The sequence below is a fragment of the Coregonus clupeaformis genome, chromosome 21 (genome assembly GCF_020615455.1).
Source record: "Coregonus clupeaformis isolate EN_2021a chromosome 21, ASM2061545v1, whole genome shotgun sequence".
NCBI classification, from domain to species: domain Eukaryota; kingdom Metazoa; phylum Chordata; class Actinopteri; order Salmoniformes; family Salmonidae; genus Coregonus; species Coregonus clupeaformis.
The window spans coordinates 14,495,028-14,514,670 of NC_059212.1; the positions used below are offsets into that span (position 1 = coordinate 14,495,028).

The 19,643-nt window shown below is 45.6% G+C and overlaps 1 protein-coding gene across 1 annotated transcript; it reads left to right on the top strand.

Annotated features, from left to right (window-relative positions):
- The first annotated feature begins 343 nt into the window (after positions 1–343).
- Positions 344–17,027, top strand: LOC121534777 (60 kDa SS-A/Ro ribonucleoprotein-like). The gene is made up of 10 exons (XM_041841347.1): positions 344–349; positions 2,088–2,444; positions 2,612–2,793; positions 3,748–3,973; positions 4,272–4,412; positions 4,514–4,648; positions 4,751–4,867; positions 5,284–5,400; positions 10,918–11,049; positions 16,872–17,027. Exons 1-10 carry the CDS (start codon positions 344–346, stop codon positions 17,025–17,027), a joined length of 1,569 nt encoding a protein of 522 aa, XP_041697281.1.
- Positions 17,028–19,643: the final 2,616 nt, after the last annotated feature.

Sequence of the window (19,643 nt, forward strand, 5' to 3'; positions counted from 1 at the left end):
TAAGTATTTAGATTATCATTTTGGAGACACCTATTAGAAAAATGTGCGAACTCCTCTCTTGCTGCTGGAAATAAAATGGGCTCATTTCAGGCCTTGAGTGGTCATTTCCGTATCTCTAGGACATAGTTTTGTGCAAGCAGTGGCTGGCTAGCTAGTTAGCTATCCGCACAGCCGCAACATCACTGGTCCAGGTTGTTACGTGGGCTTGAGCTTTCTCTTTACACCGATTTTGTTTAGTGACTTGCATCAATTTACTTTCGTTACCCACAAAAGTAACAATGTTATTGGAGTGCTGACAAACTTTTCTCTGTATGCGCACGCTTTCGTTTCCCCAAAATGCGAAATGCCGGTAAACGTTATTGAGCACTTTGTTTACCGCCAGACTGGCTTTGGTCTTCTTCTTCAGTGGGGTTTATTGGCGGTTGGTATCCAACGTTATGGAGAAACGAAATCCTACATGCCAGCCCCGTTGCTCTCAAAAAATAAACAAAATATTTGAGACTATATCTAATGACATTCTACTCAATATACTCTTTAAACACATTTCCTGTATCCCCTTCGCCCTCATACTAGATCTCATCCTCTCTCTTTCCCTCTGATACTGCCCACACTGTAGCAATACATGCTCCACTGTCTCTGTTTCCTGACAATAATCACACTTTCCTGTTGGATGCGTTCCTATCACATTTAATGTCTTATTCAACTGGCTGTCCCACCCTTAATCTTGTAAAAATAGCCTCCTCTCTTCTGTCCCTTCCTGCCATCCTCCCCTCCCCGACTTTCCTCTGTACTTGAAATAAATGCCTTCCCTTATTATCTCTATTCGACTGCTCCTGCCATCTCTGCACCATCACTGTATATATCAGTATTTTTGCCTCTGCCTTGCTCATTGAAACTTCAACATCAACTTCCCCACTTCTAAGTGCTTGTTTAGCCTGTTCATCTACTGCCTCGTTCCCCTCCACCCCCACTTGGGCTGGGACCCAAGTAAATCTTATCTGAATACCCATCTGTTTAATCCTACCATGGGTTTGTAGCATCTCATAAAGCAGGTCTTGTCTGCTACGTGAGCTAAAGGACTGGAGGCTCATTAACACTGCACATGAATCAGAGCAAATAACTACTCTGTCTTGTTTGACTTCCTCCACCCACTGCAAGGCCAACAGTATGGCCATCAGCTCCGCCGTATATACAGCCAGATGATCTGTAATACGTTTCCTGACTTCCACCCCACATTCCTGCACTACAAATGCTGACCCAGTACGTCCTGTCCTTGGATCTTTTGAACCATCTGTGTAAATGGCCACAAAATCCTGATTCACAGTTTCCAGACGTTTCTTAAAGAAATCAGATGGATCAACACCCTCCCTTTCTTCCTGTAGTCTCTCCAACACTTCTAGATCAACTACTGGAGGCGGCTGGCTTTGGTCCATGACATGGGTACGCTTCAATGCCTATCTGATGCGCCGGGACCAGAACTACATCACTAGCTAGCTAGTGGCCAGATATTTTTTGTGCGATGATTGTTAGCTAAAGTAACATTAGCTACCCAGCTAGCTGACTACGTTAGCCAACTTGCTAGCGCAATGGAGGCTGCTGAGGGGAGGACGGCTTATAATAATGGCTGGAGCTAATGGAATGGCATCAAACACGTGGAAACCATGTGTTTGTTGTTGATACCGTTCCACTTATTCTGCTCCAGCCATTACCACGTGCCCGATTAAGGTGCCACCAACCTCCAATGTAGCTGACGTAACAAAATTAAGGAACTGATGTGAATAGCAAATGGTTGTTGTCTGCCTACTTTATGGCTGTCATGCGTAATCGGATTGAGTCTTTCTGTCAAGCTAGCTACCCATTTAAGGAGACTAATTTCAATGTTTGACAGCGGTATGAATGTTGTTAGCTAGCTAGCTATACAAGGGCTACACTGTAAGTGTAAAACTAGCTAGGTAATAGGCTTTTGCAATTAAATTAAATGGCGTGCTTACTGTAGTTAGAACCAGAACGTTGTCTTTATTGTTTACTAAACACCCTAGCTACCAGTGCAATTGTCTATTTAAAAATTAATAAAATGTAACTTTCAGCTGGGTGCCAACGACCATGCCCAAAACTCAGTTTGCAATGGTGAGCACCCGTGGGAGGTAACAGCCGTCACCAGGCTCTGCCGCTTCCTCTGCTACGGTTCTGAAATGGCCATGTATGACACCAAGGAGCACCGCCTGGGCATGGAGAGTGCCCTGGCGCTGCGCTCCCTGCTTCAGGAGGGCAGGGGCTGCGAGGTGGTGGAGGAGGTCAAGAGGCTGGCCAACCCTTCCCTGTTTATCCTGGATGTGTGCTCCCAGCACTCTGAACTGAAGACCAGGCAGAGGGTGTTCCAAGCCTTGAGGGATGTGTGCCGGGATTCCGAGCACCTCTTCACCTTCGTTCAGTACAAGAAGGAGGTGAAGGAGGGTATGCAGTGCAGGATATGGGGACGGGCCCTGAGGAAAGGCTGGATGTGTGCTCCCAGCACTCTGAACTGAAGACCAGGCAGAGGGTGTTCCAAGCCTTGAGGGATGTGTGCCGGGATTCCGAGCACCTCTTCACCTTCGTTCAGTACAAGAAGGAGGTGAAGGAGGGTATGCAGTGCGGGATATGGGGACGGGCCCTGAGGAAAGCGGTGTCTAATTGGTACAATGAACAGGACGCCATGAGCCTGGCTCTGGCAGTGACTAAATATAGAATAAGAGGGGGCTGGTCGCACCAGGATCTGCTCAGACTCTCCCACACTAAGCCTGCTAACGAAGGTGAGCTGCCAGAGATATACAATGTACACACTGTAAACACTAATATGGATCAACAAGGGACAGTAAAGGGTGTAAGATTTAACTGTTAAACTTTAGAATTCAGTTTTATTAGGATCCCCATTAGCCGACGCCAATGGCGACAGCTAGTCTTACAGGGGTCCAACACATAACGAACTGCAGAGAATATTATTTGTATTGATTTAAAAAAGGAACTCCAAGATAACAATGATTGGTGTATCAGGACTTGACCCACACATTTCAGAAGTATAACACAACAGGCACACTTAAAGCTAGGCATGAAACATTCACAGGTGAAGAGCATTTACATGTGGAAGAGTACATGGATATCCTCAAATGGATGAAATCAGTAAGAAAATGTGATCTTAGTAGCTAGGTTTCCATCCAACTGGCGACAGATTTACATGTGAATATTCTACAATCTGCATTAAAACAATATATGAGCATTTTCCCACCAGAGATGTTTCCATCAAAATTGACTTGTTGCAGATCAAAGGCTGTGCGTGATGACCTAGTGCACATAAACATACCTTTTGAGGTTAAATTCCCATGTACCAAATATAAAATACAAGTTAAATGGGTTTCCATCGCATTTTTAACTCTACTGATGTTTCTCTCACAAAATTGTTTAGCTTTATATAGTAGCCAACAGTGCGCAGATACAGTACTGTATCTGCTCGCTGTTGGTTAGAGCGCATGTATAGTCTACATGATGAGGTTATTATGGACAAAAGAGCATAATAAACGGCATGCTTTCCCGACTTGTAGTGGGAGGACCACACATCATCGCGTGACTCGACGTTTACTTCGATATGATGGTTATTATATCAATATTTGCGCATTAAAGCGTTTCCACTGACCTTTCTCACATAATATATTTTACAGACACAAAAAGATCCCACCTTTCCTAGCTTATTTTGTTTTGTCGACATTTGGAAAGTTTACCGAAAATCACGTTGATCAGTAAATACGCTATGAAAGGATGGAAAGAGGTCCAGGTGGCATACGGCGACAAGGAGAACTCTGAGGTGGTCAAAGTCCTCTCTTACCTGGAAGCGGTTGAGAAGGTCAAACACATTGCTGACGAAATAGAGGTCACCCATCTGATAGAGGAGCACAGGCTAGAGCGGGAACAACTACTGACAGACCACCTGAAGTCCAAAGAGGTGAGCAGTGTGCACCAACCAACTTATATATTTAACCAACTCTTAAAAGGGGTAATTCGCTCCAAATCAAAGTTGGTCAGATGTTGAGAGGTTCTCGTCCCCCTCTAGGTGTTTTTTAGATCCAGCTGTATCGCTCAATCCCATATGAATGGGAAAGATAAGCACCATATCATTTCAGCATTATAGAACTATCACTTTTTCATATTAGGGTCTGAAGATATCTTCATTACTTTTGTGGGATAAGATTGGGGGTTGTTTTTTGGTCTTCTGATTGTATGATGCCTTTTTTCCTCTGTAGGTATGGAAAGCTTTGTTAAATGAGATTAAATCAGTGCTAAGAACCCTGGGTAAGATGACAGCAGACCAAGTCCTCAAACCAGGAAGCTCAGACGTGGCAGCGGTTTGCAAGAGGATCCAAAGTGAGGCGGCTTTAAAGAAGGTGAGGCGTACCTACCTGCTGTCTCTCACTCTCGAAGAACTGGGATTCATTCACTTGCTGCTTTCTCAGGGATATATCTAACAGTTGTATTGTCATTGTAGGCTAAACTCAACCCCTTCAGCATCTTGACGGCATCGGAAAACTACAATGGGGCCAAGGCAAAGGGGAAAGTGAAATGGGAAGCCGACGGTGACATCCTCAAATCACTGGACTGTGCTTTCTACAAATGTTTCATGGTAGGTCGAGCTTCTCATCCGCTAATACTCACAGAGCATGCCTCCCATTGTTCTGAGTAGTGTTCACAAATGCAAAACGTTCACTCGTGTCTGTTTCTTCAGAACGTGGAGCCGGCGGGAAAGCACTTTGCGGTGGTGGTGGACATTAGCACGTCTCTGAGCAGCATTGTTCAGGGGACCTCAGTCAGCACAGCTGTCACGGCTGCAGCGATGGCCATGGTAAGTCAACACTACAATCCTGCACTCAAGATGCACCATAGAGATGGATAGAGGCTGCACTTGACACAGAAGCGATAATGGCAAAGATGGGGGGGGCTCTCTTTTTAACTATGAGCTGCACTCATAAGCACGGGTTAATGACTAGTTGTCACAGCTGTGTTTCTAAGCTGCATCTATAAACGTGGGAAGGCTAGACGGTCCCTGGAGGAAGCTAGGGTCAAGGAAAGGGTCTGTTGAGAGATTCCATGGGTTCCTGCCACATCTCCCCCCCACATGCCACCATCTCAAGAGGGCACAGGCATTCAAGGCATGCTCTGTTATGAGAACATGTCATTTAAAGTTGTTATGATAATTCCAGGCATTTTAGAGAGAGACTATTTTAACATTATGTACCAAGTTGGTTGTGTCTGTTACAGGTTATTGCGCGGACAGAGGCAGAGACGCAGGTTCTGGCCTACTCGGAGGGAGCTATAGTTCCTTGCACTATCTCTGCCGACATGTCTCTTCGTGAAGTAACAGCTGAGCTGGTCAAGGTACGGACATTAAGTGTCACACTGCAAAATGTGCATCTCGAAACACACATTGTTTTAATGACAAAAACTTGCTTGCTGAATGCTTGCTTGCCAAAATCACTAGTCACACTGTCTGAAACCAGGGTAATGTCCATAAGGGAACCAAACTGAAGAAAATGGACTGAAACTGGGAGGAACTTATTGGACTTGGTCCAATAAGAAAAGCTAATTTCTGTGTTCTGTTTTCAAACGTTTTGCTGCCAAGCCCTACTGAACATGGACTGTGGGTCATGGCTGACCGCTGTGTCATCGATCTGTTCACAGCTCCCCAGTGGCTACACAGACTATGCTCTCTGTCAGTAGCTGAGTGTAGATGCGGTGAGGAATCAAGCGCAGGAAACACGGGCGTTCGTCAACAGACTTTAGTCACAAAAATAACAGCACCAAACAGGCGAACAGCCAACCCAACCGGGAGGCAAAATACAAAGTACGCACAACACACACAGTGCGTAAAAATGACGATAGCGCACACAGTGCGGACTCTCGGAAAAACAACAATCCTGAGAGTAATATCAAAGAGCAACAGCTTGACAAATAAACAATACCACATAACACCTGCCCCCACACACGAAAACTAAATAGGCAACCAAATCAAACACTAACAAGGGACAGGTGTACAAACAGACAAAACCAAACAAACATGAAACATCGAACGGTGGCAGCTAGTACTCCGGGGACGACGACCGCCGAAGCCTGCCCGAACAAGGAGGAGGAGCAGCCTCGGCCGAAACCGTGACAGTACCCCCCTTGACGCGCGGCTCCAGCCGTGCGCCGATCCCGCCTCGGGGACGACCAGGACGACGCGGGAGCAGGGCGCGTAGGATGACCCCGATGGAACTCGGTCAGCAGGGACAGGTCTAATATGTCCCTCCTCGGCACCCAGCACCGCTCCTCCGGGCCGTACCCCTCCCACTCCACGAGATATTGGAGACCCCCATCCGGCGTCTCGAATCAAGGATGGACCTCACAGTGTACGCCGGAGCCCCCTCAATGTCCAACGGGGCGGAGGAGTCTCTTCTATCTCATAGTCCTGGAGTGGACCAGCTACCACCGGCCTGAGGAGAGACACATGGAACGAGGGGTTAATATTCCTGTAATCAATAGGCAGTTCTAACCTGTAACACACCTCGTTCAACCTCCTCAGGACTTTGAATGGCCCCACAAACCGCCGACCCAGCTTCCGGCAGGGCAGGCGGAGGGGCAGGTTTCTGGTCGAGAGCCAGACTCGATCTCCAGGTGCGTATACAGGCCCTTCACTGCGGTGGAGATCGGCGCTCGTCTTATGCCGACGGATGGCCAGCTGCAGATGAACGTGGGCAGCGTTCCATGTCTCCTCCGAGCGCCGCACCCACTCATCCACCGCAGGGGACTCGATCTGGCTCTCGTGCCAAGGTGCCAGAACCGGCTGGTACCCTAACACACACTGGAAAGGGGTTAGTTGGGTGGAGGAGTGGCGGAGAGAGTTCTGCGCCATCTCGGCCCACGGAACGTATCTCGCCCACTCCTCCGGCCGGCCCTGGCAATAAGACCTCAGAAACCTACCCACATCCTGGTTGACACGTTCAACCTGCCCATTACTCTCCGGGTGGTAACCCGAGGTAAGGCTCACCGAAACCCCCAACCGTTCCATAAACGCTCTCCACACTCTGGAGGTGAACTGGGGGCCTCGATCAGACACTATATCCTCGGGTACCCCGTAATGCCGGAAGACATGGGTAAACAGAGCCTCAGCGGTCTGTAGGGCAGTAGGGAGACCCGGCATGGGAATGAGACGACAGGCCTTCGAGAACCGATCCACAACGACCAGGATGGTAGTATTCCCCTGTGAGGGGGGAAGGTCTGTAACAAAGTCCACCGAGAGGTGGGACCAGGGTCGTTGTGGAACGGGCAGGGGTTGTAGCTTACCCCTGGGCAAATGTCTGGGCGCCTTACACTGGGCACACACCGAACAGGAGGAGACATAAACCCTCACATCCCTGGCTAACGTTGGCCACCAGTACTTAGTGCTAAGGCAGTGAACTGTCCGGCCGATACCTGGATGTCCAGAGGAGGGGGACGTATGAGCCCAATAAATGAGGCGATCGCGTACCTCGAGCGGAACGTACGTCCGACCCACTGGACACTGTGGAGGACTTGGGTCGGTGCGTAACGCCCGCTCGATCTCTGCATCGACCTCCCATACCACCGGTGCCACCAGACAAGACTTTGGTAGTATGGGAGTGGGCTCAACGGACCTCTCCTCCGTGTCATACCGCCGAGACAGGGCATCTGCCTTCCCGTTCTGGGACCCAGGGATGTAAGTGATTTTAAACACAAACCGGGCTAGAAACATAGTCCAGCGGGCCTGGCGAGGATTCAGTCTCCTAGCTGCCCGGATGTATTCCAGGTTACGGTGGTCAGTCAAAATGAGGAAAGGGTGTTGAGCCCCCTCAAGCCAATGCCTCCACACCTTTAGGGCCTGTACCACGGCTAACAGCTCCCTGTCCCCTACGTCATAATTCCGCTCCGCCGGACTGAGTTTCTTAGAATAAAAGCACAGGGGGCGGAGTTTGGGTGGTGTGCCAGACCGTTGTGAGAGGACGGCCCCAATACCGGCCTCGGACGCGTCTACCTCTACCTGGAATGGTAAAGCGGGATCCGGATGCGCCAACACCGGCGCCGAGGTAAACAGGTCCTTCAGTCTCCCAAAAGCCCTGTCTGCCTCAGCTGACCACCGCAAGCGCACCGGACCCCCCTTCAACAGAGACGTTATGGGAGCTGCCACCTGTCCAAAACCCCCGGATAAACCTCCGGTAGTAATTCGCAAAACCCAAGAACTGTTGCACCTCTTTCACAGTGGTTGGGGTTTGCCAATTACGCACAGCTGACACCCGGTCAACCTCCATCTTCACCCCTGACGCAGACAACTGATAACCCAAAAAGGAGACCGACTTCTGAAAGAACAGACATTTCTCTGCCTTGACATATAGGTCATGCTCCAACAGCCTCCTCAACACTCGGCGCACCAGGGCTACATGCTCTGCTCGGGTAGAACTGTACACCAGAATATCGTCGATGTACACGACTACTCCCTGCCCCTGCATGTCCCGGAAAATCTCATCGACGAAGGATTGGAAGACTGAGGGAGCATTCATTAACCCATATGGCATGACGAGATACTCGTAATGACCGGAGGTCGTGCTAAACGCTGTCTTCCATTCATCGCCTCTCTAATGCGCACCAAGTTATATGCGCTCCTGAGATCCAATTTTGTGAAGAACTGAGCACCGTGTAATGATTCCGTCATAGTCGCAATCAGAGGAAGTGGATAGCTGTACTTCACCGTAATCTGATTGAGACCGCGGTAATCAATACACGGGCGCAGACCTCCATCCTTTTTCTTCACAAAAAAGAAGCTTGAGGAAGCGGGTGAAGTGGAGGCCCGTATGTATCCCTGTCTCAGAGACTCGGCGATGTAAGTTTCCATCGCCTTCCTCTCCTCTTGAGACAAGGGATACACATGGCTCCGCGGGAGGGCTGCTCCTAACTGGAGATCTATCGCACAATCCCCCTGTCTATGAGGCGGCAGCTGCGCCGCCCTAGTCTTACTAAACACCAGTGTCAAATCCTCATACTCGGGGGGAATGTGCAGTGCAGGCATTAGATTCGGACTTTCCACAGAGGTCGCCCCTATGGAAACACCCAGACACAGCCCCTCACACTGAGCAGACCACCCTTTAAGAGCTTTCTCTCGCCACGAAATAGTAGGATCATGGGTAATCAACCAGGAAGCCCCAGCACCACCGGATACGCAGGAGAGTCAATCAGATAGAGCTGAATCGTCTCCTCATGACCCCCCTGCGTCTCCATCTTAAGGGGCGCTGTGACCTCCCTAATCAACCCAGATCCTAACGGACGGCTATCTAGGGCATGTACAGGGAAAGGCTTATCAACGGGAAGGAGAGGAATCCCTAATTCTACACAGAACTGGCGTTCTACAAAGTTCCCAGCTGCGCCTGAATCGACTAGCGCCTTATGCTGGGAACGAGGTGCTACCTGTGGAAAACAAACAGGCAAGGTTATGTGAACGACAGAAAGCTCTGGGTAAGTAGGGCGCCTACTCACCTGGGAGGACTCCCCAATGCGTGGCCTGCCTTCACCTCCACCGGGGGACCTTCCCCAACACCTAGCCGCGGTGTGCCCTCCACGGCCACAGTTGGTGCAGGGGACGGCCCCCCTCGGGTTCCTACTCCTCCTTTCTCTAGCGCCAGCACCTCCGAGCTCCATAGGGCTCGGCTCGGAGGTGCTGGAGGGTGAAATGGGCGACCCCATCCGGGACGCCCACGGGTGGCGAGCAGGGTGTCCAACCGAATGGCCATGTCGACTAGTTGGTCAAACGTCAACATGGTATCCCTGCACGCCAACTCTCTTTGGACGTCCTCCCGGAGGCTACAACGGAAGTGGTCTATGAGGGCCCGCTCATTCCACCCTGCATCTGCCGCTAGAGTCCGGAACTCCAGGGCAAAATCCTGTGCGCTCCTCATCCCCTGTTGGAGGAAGAACAGACGCTCCCCCGCCGCCTTCCCTTCTGGTGGATGGTCGAACACGGCCCGGAACCGGCGGGAGAACTCCGCATAAGTGATGGAAGCGGCGTCCATTCTCCTCCATTCGGCGTTGGCCCACTCCAACGCCTTGCCGGTGAGACAGGAGATGAGGGCGGAGACGCTCTCGTGTCCCGAGGGCGCCGGGTGTATGGTGGCGAGGTAGAGCTCCACCTGTAGCAGGAACCCTTGACACCCGGCAGCGGAGCCGTCGTACGCCCTCGGGAGCGAGAGCCGAATCCCACTGGGTTCCGGAATGTGGACAGGAGGACTGACCGATGGGGATGGTCCGGTAGGTGGGGGTGTGGGTACCCCGCTGCTTTCCCATCGGTGGAGAGTGTTCATCACCCGATCCAAGGCGTGCCCGATCTGGTTAATCCGGTCCTCCTGTCCACGAAGACGGTCCTCCATGACCTCTGTCGGCGCGGGTGCTCCTGCTGACTCCATGGTGTGATGTGGTATTCTGTCAGTAGCTGAGTGTAGATGCGGTGAGGAATCAAGCGCAGGAAACACGGGCGTTCGTCAACAGACTTTAGTCACAAAAATAACAGCACCAAACAGGCGAACAGCCAACCCAACCGGGAGGCAAAACACAAAGTACGCACAACACACACAGTGCGTAAAAATGACGATAGCGCACACAGTGCGGACTCTCGGAAAAACAACAATCCTGAGAGTAATATCAAAGAGCAACAGCTTGACAAATAAACAATACCACATAACACCTGCCCCCACACACGAAAACTAAATAGGCAACCAAATCAAACACTAACAAGGGACAGGTGTACAAACAGACAAAACCAAACAAACATGAAACATCGAACGGTGGCAGCTAGTACTCCGGGGACGACGACCGCCGAAGCCTGCCCGAACAAGGAGGAGGAGCAGCCTCGGCCGAAACCGTGACACTCTCCCCATCCTGTGGGCTTCGGAGAAGGGAATCGCTGTGGACATGTTCATCATATTCACCAACAGCGCCTGCTGGCACGGCAAGGCCAACCCGGCGGAGTGTCTGAGGATGTACAGACATGTAAGTTGATGTCATGCATCAAGGTAGTCCTCAGAGACTGAATCTGTGGTGTACCACTGTCCTTCCCCTACTGTACTGTCAATGCCAACTTGTGCTGTGTTGATTGAAAAATAGACTTGGGTATTTTTGGAAAACACTTGCACAGATACCATGTCACATGGAATAAAAAAATAAATTTTGAATTAAATGTGACTACACTACTAAGTACTGTAACAGAATCTGACCAGTTTAATCACAATTCAATCATGTTTGTTTTATGCACCTTATCTGGAGTCACTGTATCATTATGTGCAGCTTGATCAAGTACATTCTGGGGTCGTTCCACCTCAAAGCACAAGAAAGAGGATTTCGACACTCACCATCGCAGATTGTTCTGAAATTGTTTCTGTAGTTAGAAACATAAGAAAGCATTTCTGCAACATAATTTTGTTGAAATATAATTTGCTCTGAGAAATTAAGCTAATTGATTTCACCCAAATCTGCTATTTCAATATAGGATTCATATAAAATAAAATAAATATAGTACCCAACATCCGATTTGCACGAAAACCGCTTAGCAATGATTAAGATGTGAGGAATCCAAATAACTTGTAAAACGACACCTACCCACCCCAATTGGTAAATACACAGTATCAGTTCTCTCTGAGATGTTGTATGCAGCTGTGACTTGGAGTATTGTTTATTCATGCTATGTAATGTATTCTCAGTGAATTATTATTTTATTTAGTTTTATTTCCTGTTTAGAGAAATCCTGCTACTGCCATTTTATACATTTTGCTGGTCTTTCGTGTTTATCAAATGTATCACAATATTTTCTTTGCAACTTTGGGTAGAAAACCAATAGCTTTTGCTCATGGTGAAAATACGTTGTAATCATCCTCACAATTCAAGCCAGTCCTCCATGAAAGAAGTTCAGTTTGTCCTTCTCTTAGGCTTAATCTGTGTCCAGAAAACCACCCCTGTGTGTGTTTGGTGAACAAGCAAACTATTAGGCTACAGCCGTTCTAATGGTTTCAATGTTATCTCTAAGGGTTTTCAATGAGAAAAGTCCCAAACATACACAGTACAGTGTTTTGTATTGTTTTTTTTTTTTTTGGTAAGTGTCACTAATCACAAAACATATGGAGATGTTAAAAACATTTTTTATTGAAAAACATGACTGCCATGCAATGGTTTATAATTGTATTATTTTATTAGGGTTGTCACAACATTTTAGTCACTAGCCCAATTCTCCATCCCATTTTTGGGTTTCAAATGAGGATTGCACTATAGGGATAGCCCTCTCAGCTGCTTCTTGTTGGACTATTCAAGGAGAGTCAGGTTGAAGCATTAGGTTGCTAAGAGAAGGACAAACTGAATTGCTTTCATGGAGGACTGGCTTGAATTGTGAGCATGACCAAACCATTTATTTTCATCATGAGCAAAATCTATTGCAAGTTGCAAAGAAAATGTTGTGATACATTTAGTAAACACAAGAGACCAGCAAAATGGATAAAAGGGCATTAGTGGATTAGGGCTGTAACAGTTCACCAAACCCACGGTTTGGAATGTATTGCGGTTTTGGGGTCAGGTTTCAGTACAGCGGGAAAATGAAATGCCATTCACAATGTTCAGCATTCACAATGTTCCTGGCATTGTCTGTTGTGACAGTATTATTATGTTGGGACTCTTAGGGTTCCACTCTGATGCTGCATTTGTAACCAAGTGGGAATTTACCAGTTGTGAAGTCGTAAATACCATTTGTGATGCATTCATATGATTTTTGAACTCGTTGAGAAACGCCAACAAGCGGAGTCAACTATAAACGAAAAGTACAGCTATCATGCTTACAAATTAAAGAGTTTAAAAAAAACGATTTCCTTAGTAAGTGATGTCAGAGGTCACCATGTGGGAGAAGTGGGTGCTCAGGATGATGAGTTTCCCACTAGTAATTACCAGTTGGAGGGCCATTCAAGTGGATTTTTCTGAGTCGTATGTGGTAAATTCCCACTTCCCACTTGGTTACGAATGGACCATGACACTGCCTCCTTCAGTGCCAGATGCACACTTGTGCAGGGCTCGACATTTTAAGGCTTGTCCGGGGCAAGTCAAAAAAGAAAAGTGGACAACCACAATATAGATGTCATTGTTTGATAGTAAAAAATCACTATCAAACAATTACTCCGACCAGGATTGGATCAGGCAGCTGTACTGCCGCAGCACACATCAGGGCAGTGCATGGTTGACATTTTGAGTAAATTGCCTATATTGCTGTTTGCTATAGCCTCTTTCAATAAATATGTTGTATTTGCACAAAGCAAGAGAACAACGTAGAGCGAAGGATCTAACCAAAGCATTATTTTCATTTTTTCTCTCGAATATCTGATGATCTGGGCCAATAGCCGATGTCTATTTTATAGCGGACACTCCGGTATCTTATTGTTGTAGAAGGCCAAATGTTCTATTTTCTCTCCATTTTGCTATGAATATGACTTGGCCTATTAAGCCACTCTTTCAGTTTAATGCATGCTAGATTTCTCCTGCTGTGTAATTTCATTATCAAACAATGAATGAAGCCTAGAACGCCGTTAGATATCTCAAAGTTAAGTTGTTTTTGAATAACCCCAAAACATGGGAGGCCTAAGGTAATAATGAGAGAGAAGAAACAATAGCAAGATATAAAAATCGAATGAGAAATTTTAACAAACCTTACAGTGGAGCAAAGCATTATAAGACTGAAATTATGCATGCATGTGAGGCCGGGAAAAAAATCCTTCCTTGCCATTGCGAACCAAACGACCAAAAGCCAATCATACTAACTGAAATATGACAAAAGCATAAAGACAAATTAAAGTTATGAAGAGTAATTTCCAAACTGTTCTAATAGTGTTTCTCCTAAAGTTTCAGCTTTTAAATGGGAATAATTATGGGGGGTCGGAGTCTATGACATTCTCATTCACAGATTTATTTTGAATGACATATTTTAGGCCACAAGAAGTGAAATTGAGCATACAATACCAAGATGGAAAAATCTAATGAAGAGTCAAAAGAATTTAGGCTACAGCTGAGGAAGTCTTATGAAATAAATGCATAGTTGGCCTAGGCCTATTTCCATATTATTTTAGCAATGTGCAACCTACCTACAACTGATATAGTAGCCTAGGCCAAATAAGAGAGGAGGATGATTGTTTTTTTTTATTCGTTTAGAATTATCCAGTTTTGAGGACCGAAGAGTTGCTCTGCAGCCCATGATGATTTACAACCTATCACAGGACGCACAGCCAGGCCTGTTGACTCTCACTCGCTCATCTGCACGATTCGGCACACACAGCTAGCCAGATAAGGCTACCACACATCTCTCTTGTGCCATATCTCCACTAGAGTGGAATAGGCTATTTGAAAAGATTTGGCCCCACTAAATATATTTTGTCAATGTCATGATTCCTCTCGTTCCTCCCATAGCATGTCAGCCAAATGCGTAGCAGTATTTGTATTTCATTTGTTACTTTTTTTTGTACATTATTTGGGATAGCTGTTAGGGCGATAACATCGTCTATGGCAGGGGTGTCAAACTCATTCCATGAAGGGCCTAGTGTCTGCTGGTTTTTGTTTTTTCCTTTCAATTAAGACCTAGACAACCAGGTGAGGGGACTTTCTTACTAATCAATTACCCTAATTCATCAATCAGGTACAAGGAGTAGCAAAAACCTGCAGACACTCTGCCCTCCGTGGAATGAGTTTGACATGTGGTCTATGGGCAAGTGCAGAAAATTATTTGAGATCCCTCCTATTCAGTCACCCTTTTTTTGGATGTTGTTGGGACAAGTTACTTCAGCTTTCGGACAAGTAAAAGATCTGTCCTACTTGTCGAAAGGACAAGTGGCTAAAAAAGTTAATGTCAAGCCCTGCTTGTGACTCTCATAAAGGGGACATGTCTGTAGCATGGTACATGTCACGATCGTCAAAAGGAGCGGACCAATGCGCAGCGTTGCGAGTGAACATGATGACTTTATTATTTAAAGCAACCACGAAGAAAACAACAAATGACAATACGTGAAGTTCAAAATACTGATACAAACTAACGGAAACAATAACCCACAACACAAAGGAGAAAACACACAGAATATATATGGCTCCCAATCAGAGATAACGAGCCGACAGCTGACACTCGTTACCTCTGATTGGGAGTCATCGACCAATCACCACATGACACAAACAAAATGAAACTCACCCATCCCCAACACCACCAAATGAAATACACCCAAACACAAGAAAATGAACAACCCTGGCTCAATATAAACGTCCATAGAGCCAGAGTGTTACAGTACATCTCCCTCCCACTCCGGGGTAATGTGATGGCTCCCACTGGGCAGATTCAATTATGCTGATAGCCCGTGACATGAATTGACAAAAACTGTGAGGGAGGAGGGCCCTTCTCAAATCAAACGGTAACTGTGCCACACAGTCATGTCAACAAGGCAGCATGGTGCATTGTCCAGAAACATACATCTCTTTTCCATAAAATGTTGGAATTTCTTTGGCCCAGTCAGGATCAGCAGATGGGGCCTCCAGAGTGGCGCAGCGGTCTAAGGCACTGCATTGCAGTGTTGCGGCGTTACTACAGCCTGGGGTTCGATCCCAGGCAGTGTCATTACCGGCCGTGACCGGGAATCCCATAAGGCTGCGCACAATTGGACCAGCATCGTCCGGGTTAGGGGAGGGTTTGGCCGGGGGGGGCTTTATTTGGCTCGTCGCGCTCTAGCGACTCCCCGTGGTCGTCCGCTGAACAGTGTTTCCTCCGACACATTGGTGCAGCTGGCTTCCGGGTTAAGCGAGCGGGTGTTAAGAAGAGCGGTTTGGCGGGTCATGTTTCGGAGGATGCATGACTCCACCTTCGCCTCTCCCGAGCCCGTTGAGGAGTTGCAGCGATGAGACAAGATCGTAATCAAGAAATTGGGGAGAAAACGGGGGTAAACATTACAACAACAACTTTGTGTTTACGTGGCGACATACTGTTAAAATTTTATCCACAACTCTCTGTCCATTGCCATCGTACAGAACTAGTTCCCGGCTGCGCCTCTCAAAAGGACAGTTTAAAATGCGGCAATTAAGGTTTGAATGTTGATTACAATGTGCGCATAGGCCTGAATTATTATTTTTTCAGCTCAGATTACTCGAGGCATAGGCCTACAACACAGTGTAGGCATAGCCTATAGGCATAGTGTTTTATTTTGTAAATATATGTATTTTTATGTATTCATTTGGGTTCACAGTGTGGACTGAACCGAGGTCCCCGTACTGAACGGTTCGGTACGAATATGTGTACCGTTACACCCCTACTGAGAATGCATTACATAGTATGAATAAACAATACTCCAAGTCACAACTTGTCAAACAGAGAACTGATACTGTACACTGGCCATTGGTGTGGGGTTTGGGTGGTCCGTGGGTGACTTTTGACCATTTATTTGTATTCCTCACATCTTAACCATGGTTAAGAAGCGGTTTTTGTGCAAATCGGATGTTGGGTACTATATTTATTGACTATCTGAATCCAATCAATTTAAATGGCCAATTTGGGTGCAATCAATTACATTAATTTCTCAGAGTTCAAAACGTCTTTCAACAAAATAATGTTGCAGGAAATCTGTTTCTAACTACAGAAACTATTTCAGAACAATCTGAGATGGTGGGTGTCATTACTTGCTGAAATGACATGGAACGATACTGGTTATCAAAGTAGTTGTAGAGTTGCCAAATGTTTTGCCACATCTACAGCTATAATCATCATTATTAAAATCATTGTTATTCATTATGCCTCTATTATGTTTTGTTTTTGGTAGAAAATTGGTATATTTTCCAAACTGATGGTGTGCGGGTTGACCTCAAAAGGCCACTCCATCGCCAACCCTGCCGCGGACAGGGGCATGCTCGACCTCTGCGGCTTTGACTTGGGAGCTGTGGACGTCATCCGTAACCTCGCCCTGGACCTGATCTGAGAACAGATTCTGGACCGCGCAAAGAAAAGACAAGGAGAAAGAAAAACATTGACAGAAATGGTGAAAAGACTGTGAAATGGACTTGGTTGTCCTTAAGCTATTTTGCCACAACTTTGGAAGTATGCTTGGGGTCATTGTCCATTTGGAAGACCCATTTGCGACCAACCTTTAACTTCCTGACTGATGTCTTGAGATGTTGCTTCAATATATCCACATAATCTTCCTTCCTCATGATGCCATCTATTTTGTGAAGTGCACCAGTCCCTCCTGCAGCAAAGCACCCCCACAGCATGATGCTGCCACCCCGTGCTTCACGGTTGGGATGGTGTTCTTCAGCTTGCAAGCAACCCCCTTTTTCCTCCAAACATAACGATGGTCATTATGGCCAAACAGTTCTTTTTTTGTTTCATCAGACCAGAGGACATTTCTCCAAAAAGTACGATCTTTGTCCCCATGTGCAGTTGCAAACTGTAGTGTGGCTTTTTTATGGCGGTTTTGGAGCAGTGGCTTCTTCCTTGCTGAGCGGCCTTTATGGTTATGTCGATATAGGACTTTTTAATTATTTTTGGGGGTAGATCAGCTTCATATTGCAGATAGATTGTAACTTCCATCAATGTAATTGTCTGCATCACTTCCAATCCCCCATGTTTTTATATATATATATACTGTACATACCCACATACATACCCACATCTACATATCCTTAAAAAATATATATATATTCCCCTTTATTACTTTCCAACCCCACCACCCTTTCCCCACTTGGAGTAAACTAGTGAACAACAACACCTAGGCCTCTACTTCCAGCCCATACCCACTATCTACATTTTATGGACACAGTCAATTTAACAAAAATTACATTTTGTTTGTTCTTTCTCCTGAACTTCTTCTACTCTCAACCTCTCCGATCATTTTCATGATGTCCATCCAGTTTGCTTCTATATGCCATATCTTTCTAACTGTGCTCCTTCACAAAAGCTCCCAACCTACAACCCATACACTTATTATCGACACAGCGTGCCTACATTATTAGTTATCTTGTTATTGTTTGTTGTTAATTGTTATTAGTCCCATCCTTCAATTCCATTCAACACCTCCCATCTATCTTTTAACACCATCCATATAGGATTTCTATTTGCCATATATATTTCAACTGTACTGTGATGTTTTACAAAAGTTCTGAACCTTTCTATTCTCATTTTTTCTACAGATTGTGAATTTTTGCATTTTTGCTAATAGTATTATTATGTTATTGATCGATTGACTATGCCTTTTCAGATCACCCAGTAGTGCTTTCTGCAGGGTTAGCTCCAGGTAAATATTGCAATCCTTTAGCCATTCCTGGACCTGTGTCCAAAAACAAGCTACAAATGGACAGTACCAAAACAAATGATCTAATGATTCTGTCTCTTCGCAGCATTGTATGCCCCATATAAATAACATTCTATTGGTAGCAAGAATTTTATATAATAATTTAAATTGAAAGATTCTAAGTTTTGAATCCGGTGTCGTTTTGCGTATCAGTTCATAAACACTATGCCATGGGATCGGTAAGTCAAAAATCTCTTCCCAACTATTTTGCAATCTATATGGGACGGCTGTCAATCCTTTGGTCCTTAAATGAAACTGATATACTTTTTTATTTATCACAGTTTTCCTTAACCAATTATGTTCTTTAATGGAAGGCCGACAGACAAGTTCCTTACTTTCTCCTCCTTCCACTTTCCTCTTCCATTTTTGCGGTAAGGCTGCAATTATTTGGTTGTAATTTTGGGTAGAGCAGACATTTCCATATGTTTTTGTTAGCTGCATGTGCGACATAACTCCACCAGTCCTACCAATGATATCATTTACAAAGATTATACCTTTTTTAAACATTTTGTCAAAAAAAAGTTTTTTGGGTCAATTAGTATATTTGAGTATAACCACAATATTTGTTGCATTATTTGTTCTGTCGTTTCTGGAGGATTAAATTGAAATTGCAACCAACTTTCTATGGCTTGTTTTAGAAATAGTGATATCTGGGAGATGATTTCCTTTTCAAATAACTGAAAGTGAGTGGTTGTAATCTGAATAAAGGGGAAAAGGCCATTCTTGAACATTGGGTGAGACAATCTTACTAATTTGCTAGAGAACCAGTTCGGATTTAAGTATAACTTTTGTATGACTGAAGCTTTTAGTGATAGGTCTAATACTTTAATATTTAATCATTTCTGTCCTCCGAATTCATATTCATTATATAAATAGGCCCGTTTAATTTTGTCTGGCTTGCCGTTCCAAATAAAATTGAATATTTATTTCTCATATAATTTAAAAAACTGTTCGCTAGGCGTAGGCAAGACCATAAGCAAATAGGTAAACTGGGATAATACTAAAGAGTTAATCAGGGTGATTTTTCCACAAATTGACAGGCACCCACCTTTCCATGGTAGCAAGATCTTATCTATTTTTGCTAACTTTCTATTATAATTTATTGAAGTGAGATCATTTATTTCCTTTGGGATATGTATTCTGAGTATATCCACATCACCATCAGACCATTTAGATATAGGACTTGTTTTACTGTGGATATAGATACTTTTGTACCTGTTTCCTCCAGCATCTTCACAAGGTCCT

Coding starts and splice junctions, on each gene's coding strand:
- LOC121534777 (XM_041841347.1), top strand. Junction 3,974..4,271: donor ACCACCTGAAGTCCAAAGAG/GTGAGCAGTGTG, acceptor TTTCCTCTGTAG/GTATGGAAAGCTTTGTTAAA. Junction 4,413..4,513: donor GTGAGGCGGCTTTAAAGAAG/GTGAGGCGTACC, acceptor TTGTCATTGTAG/GCTAAACTCAACCCCTTCAG.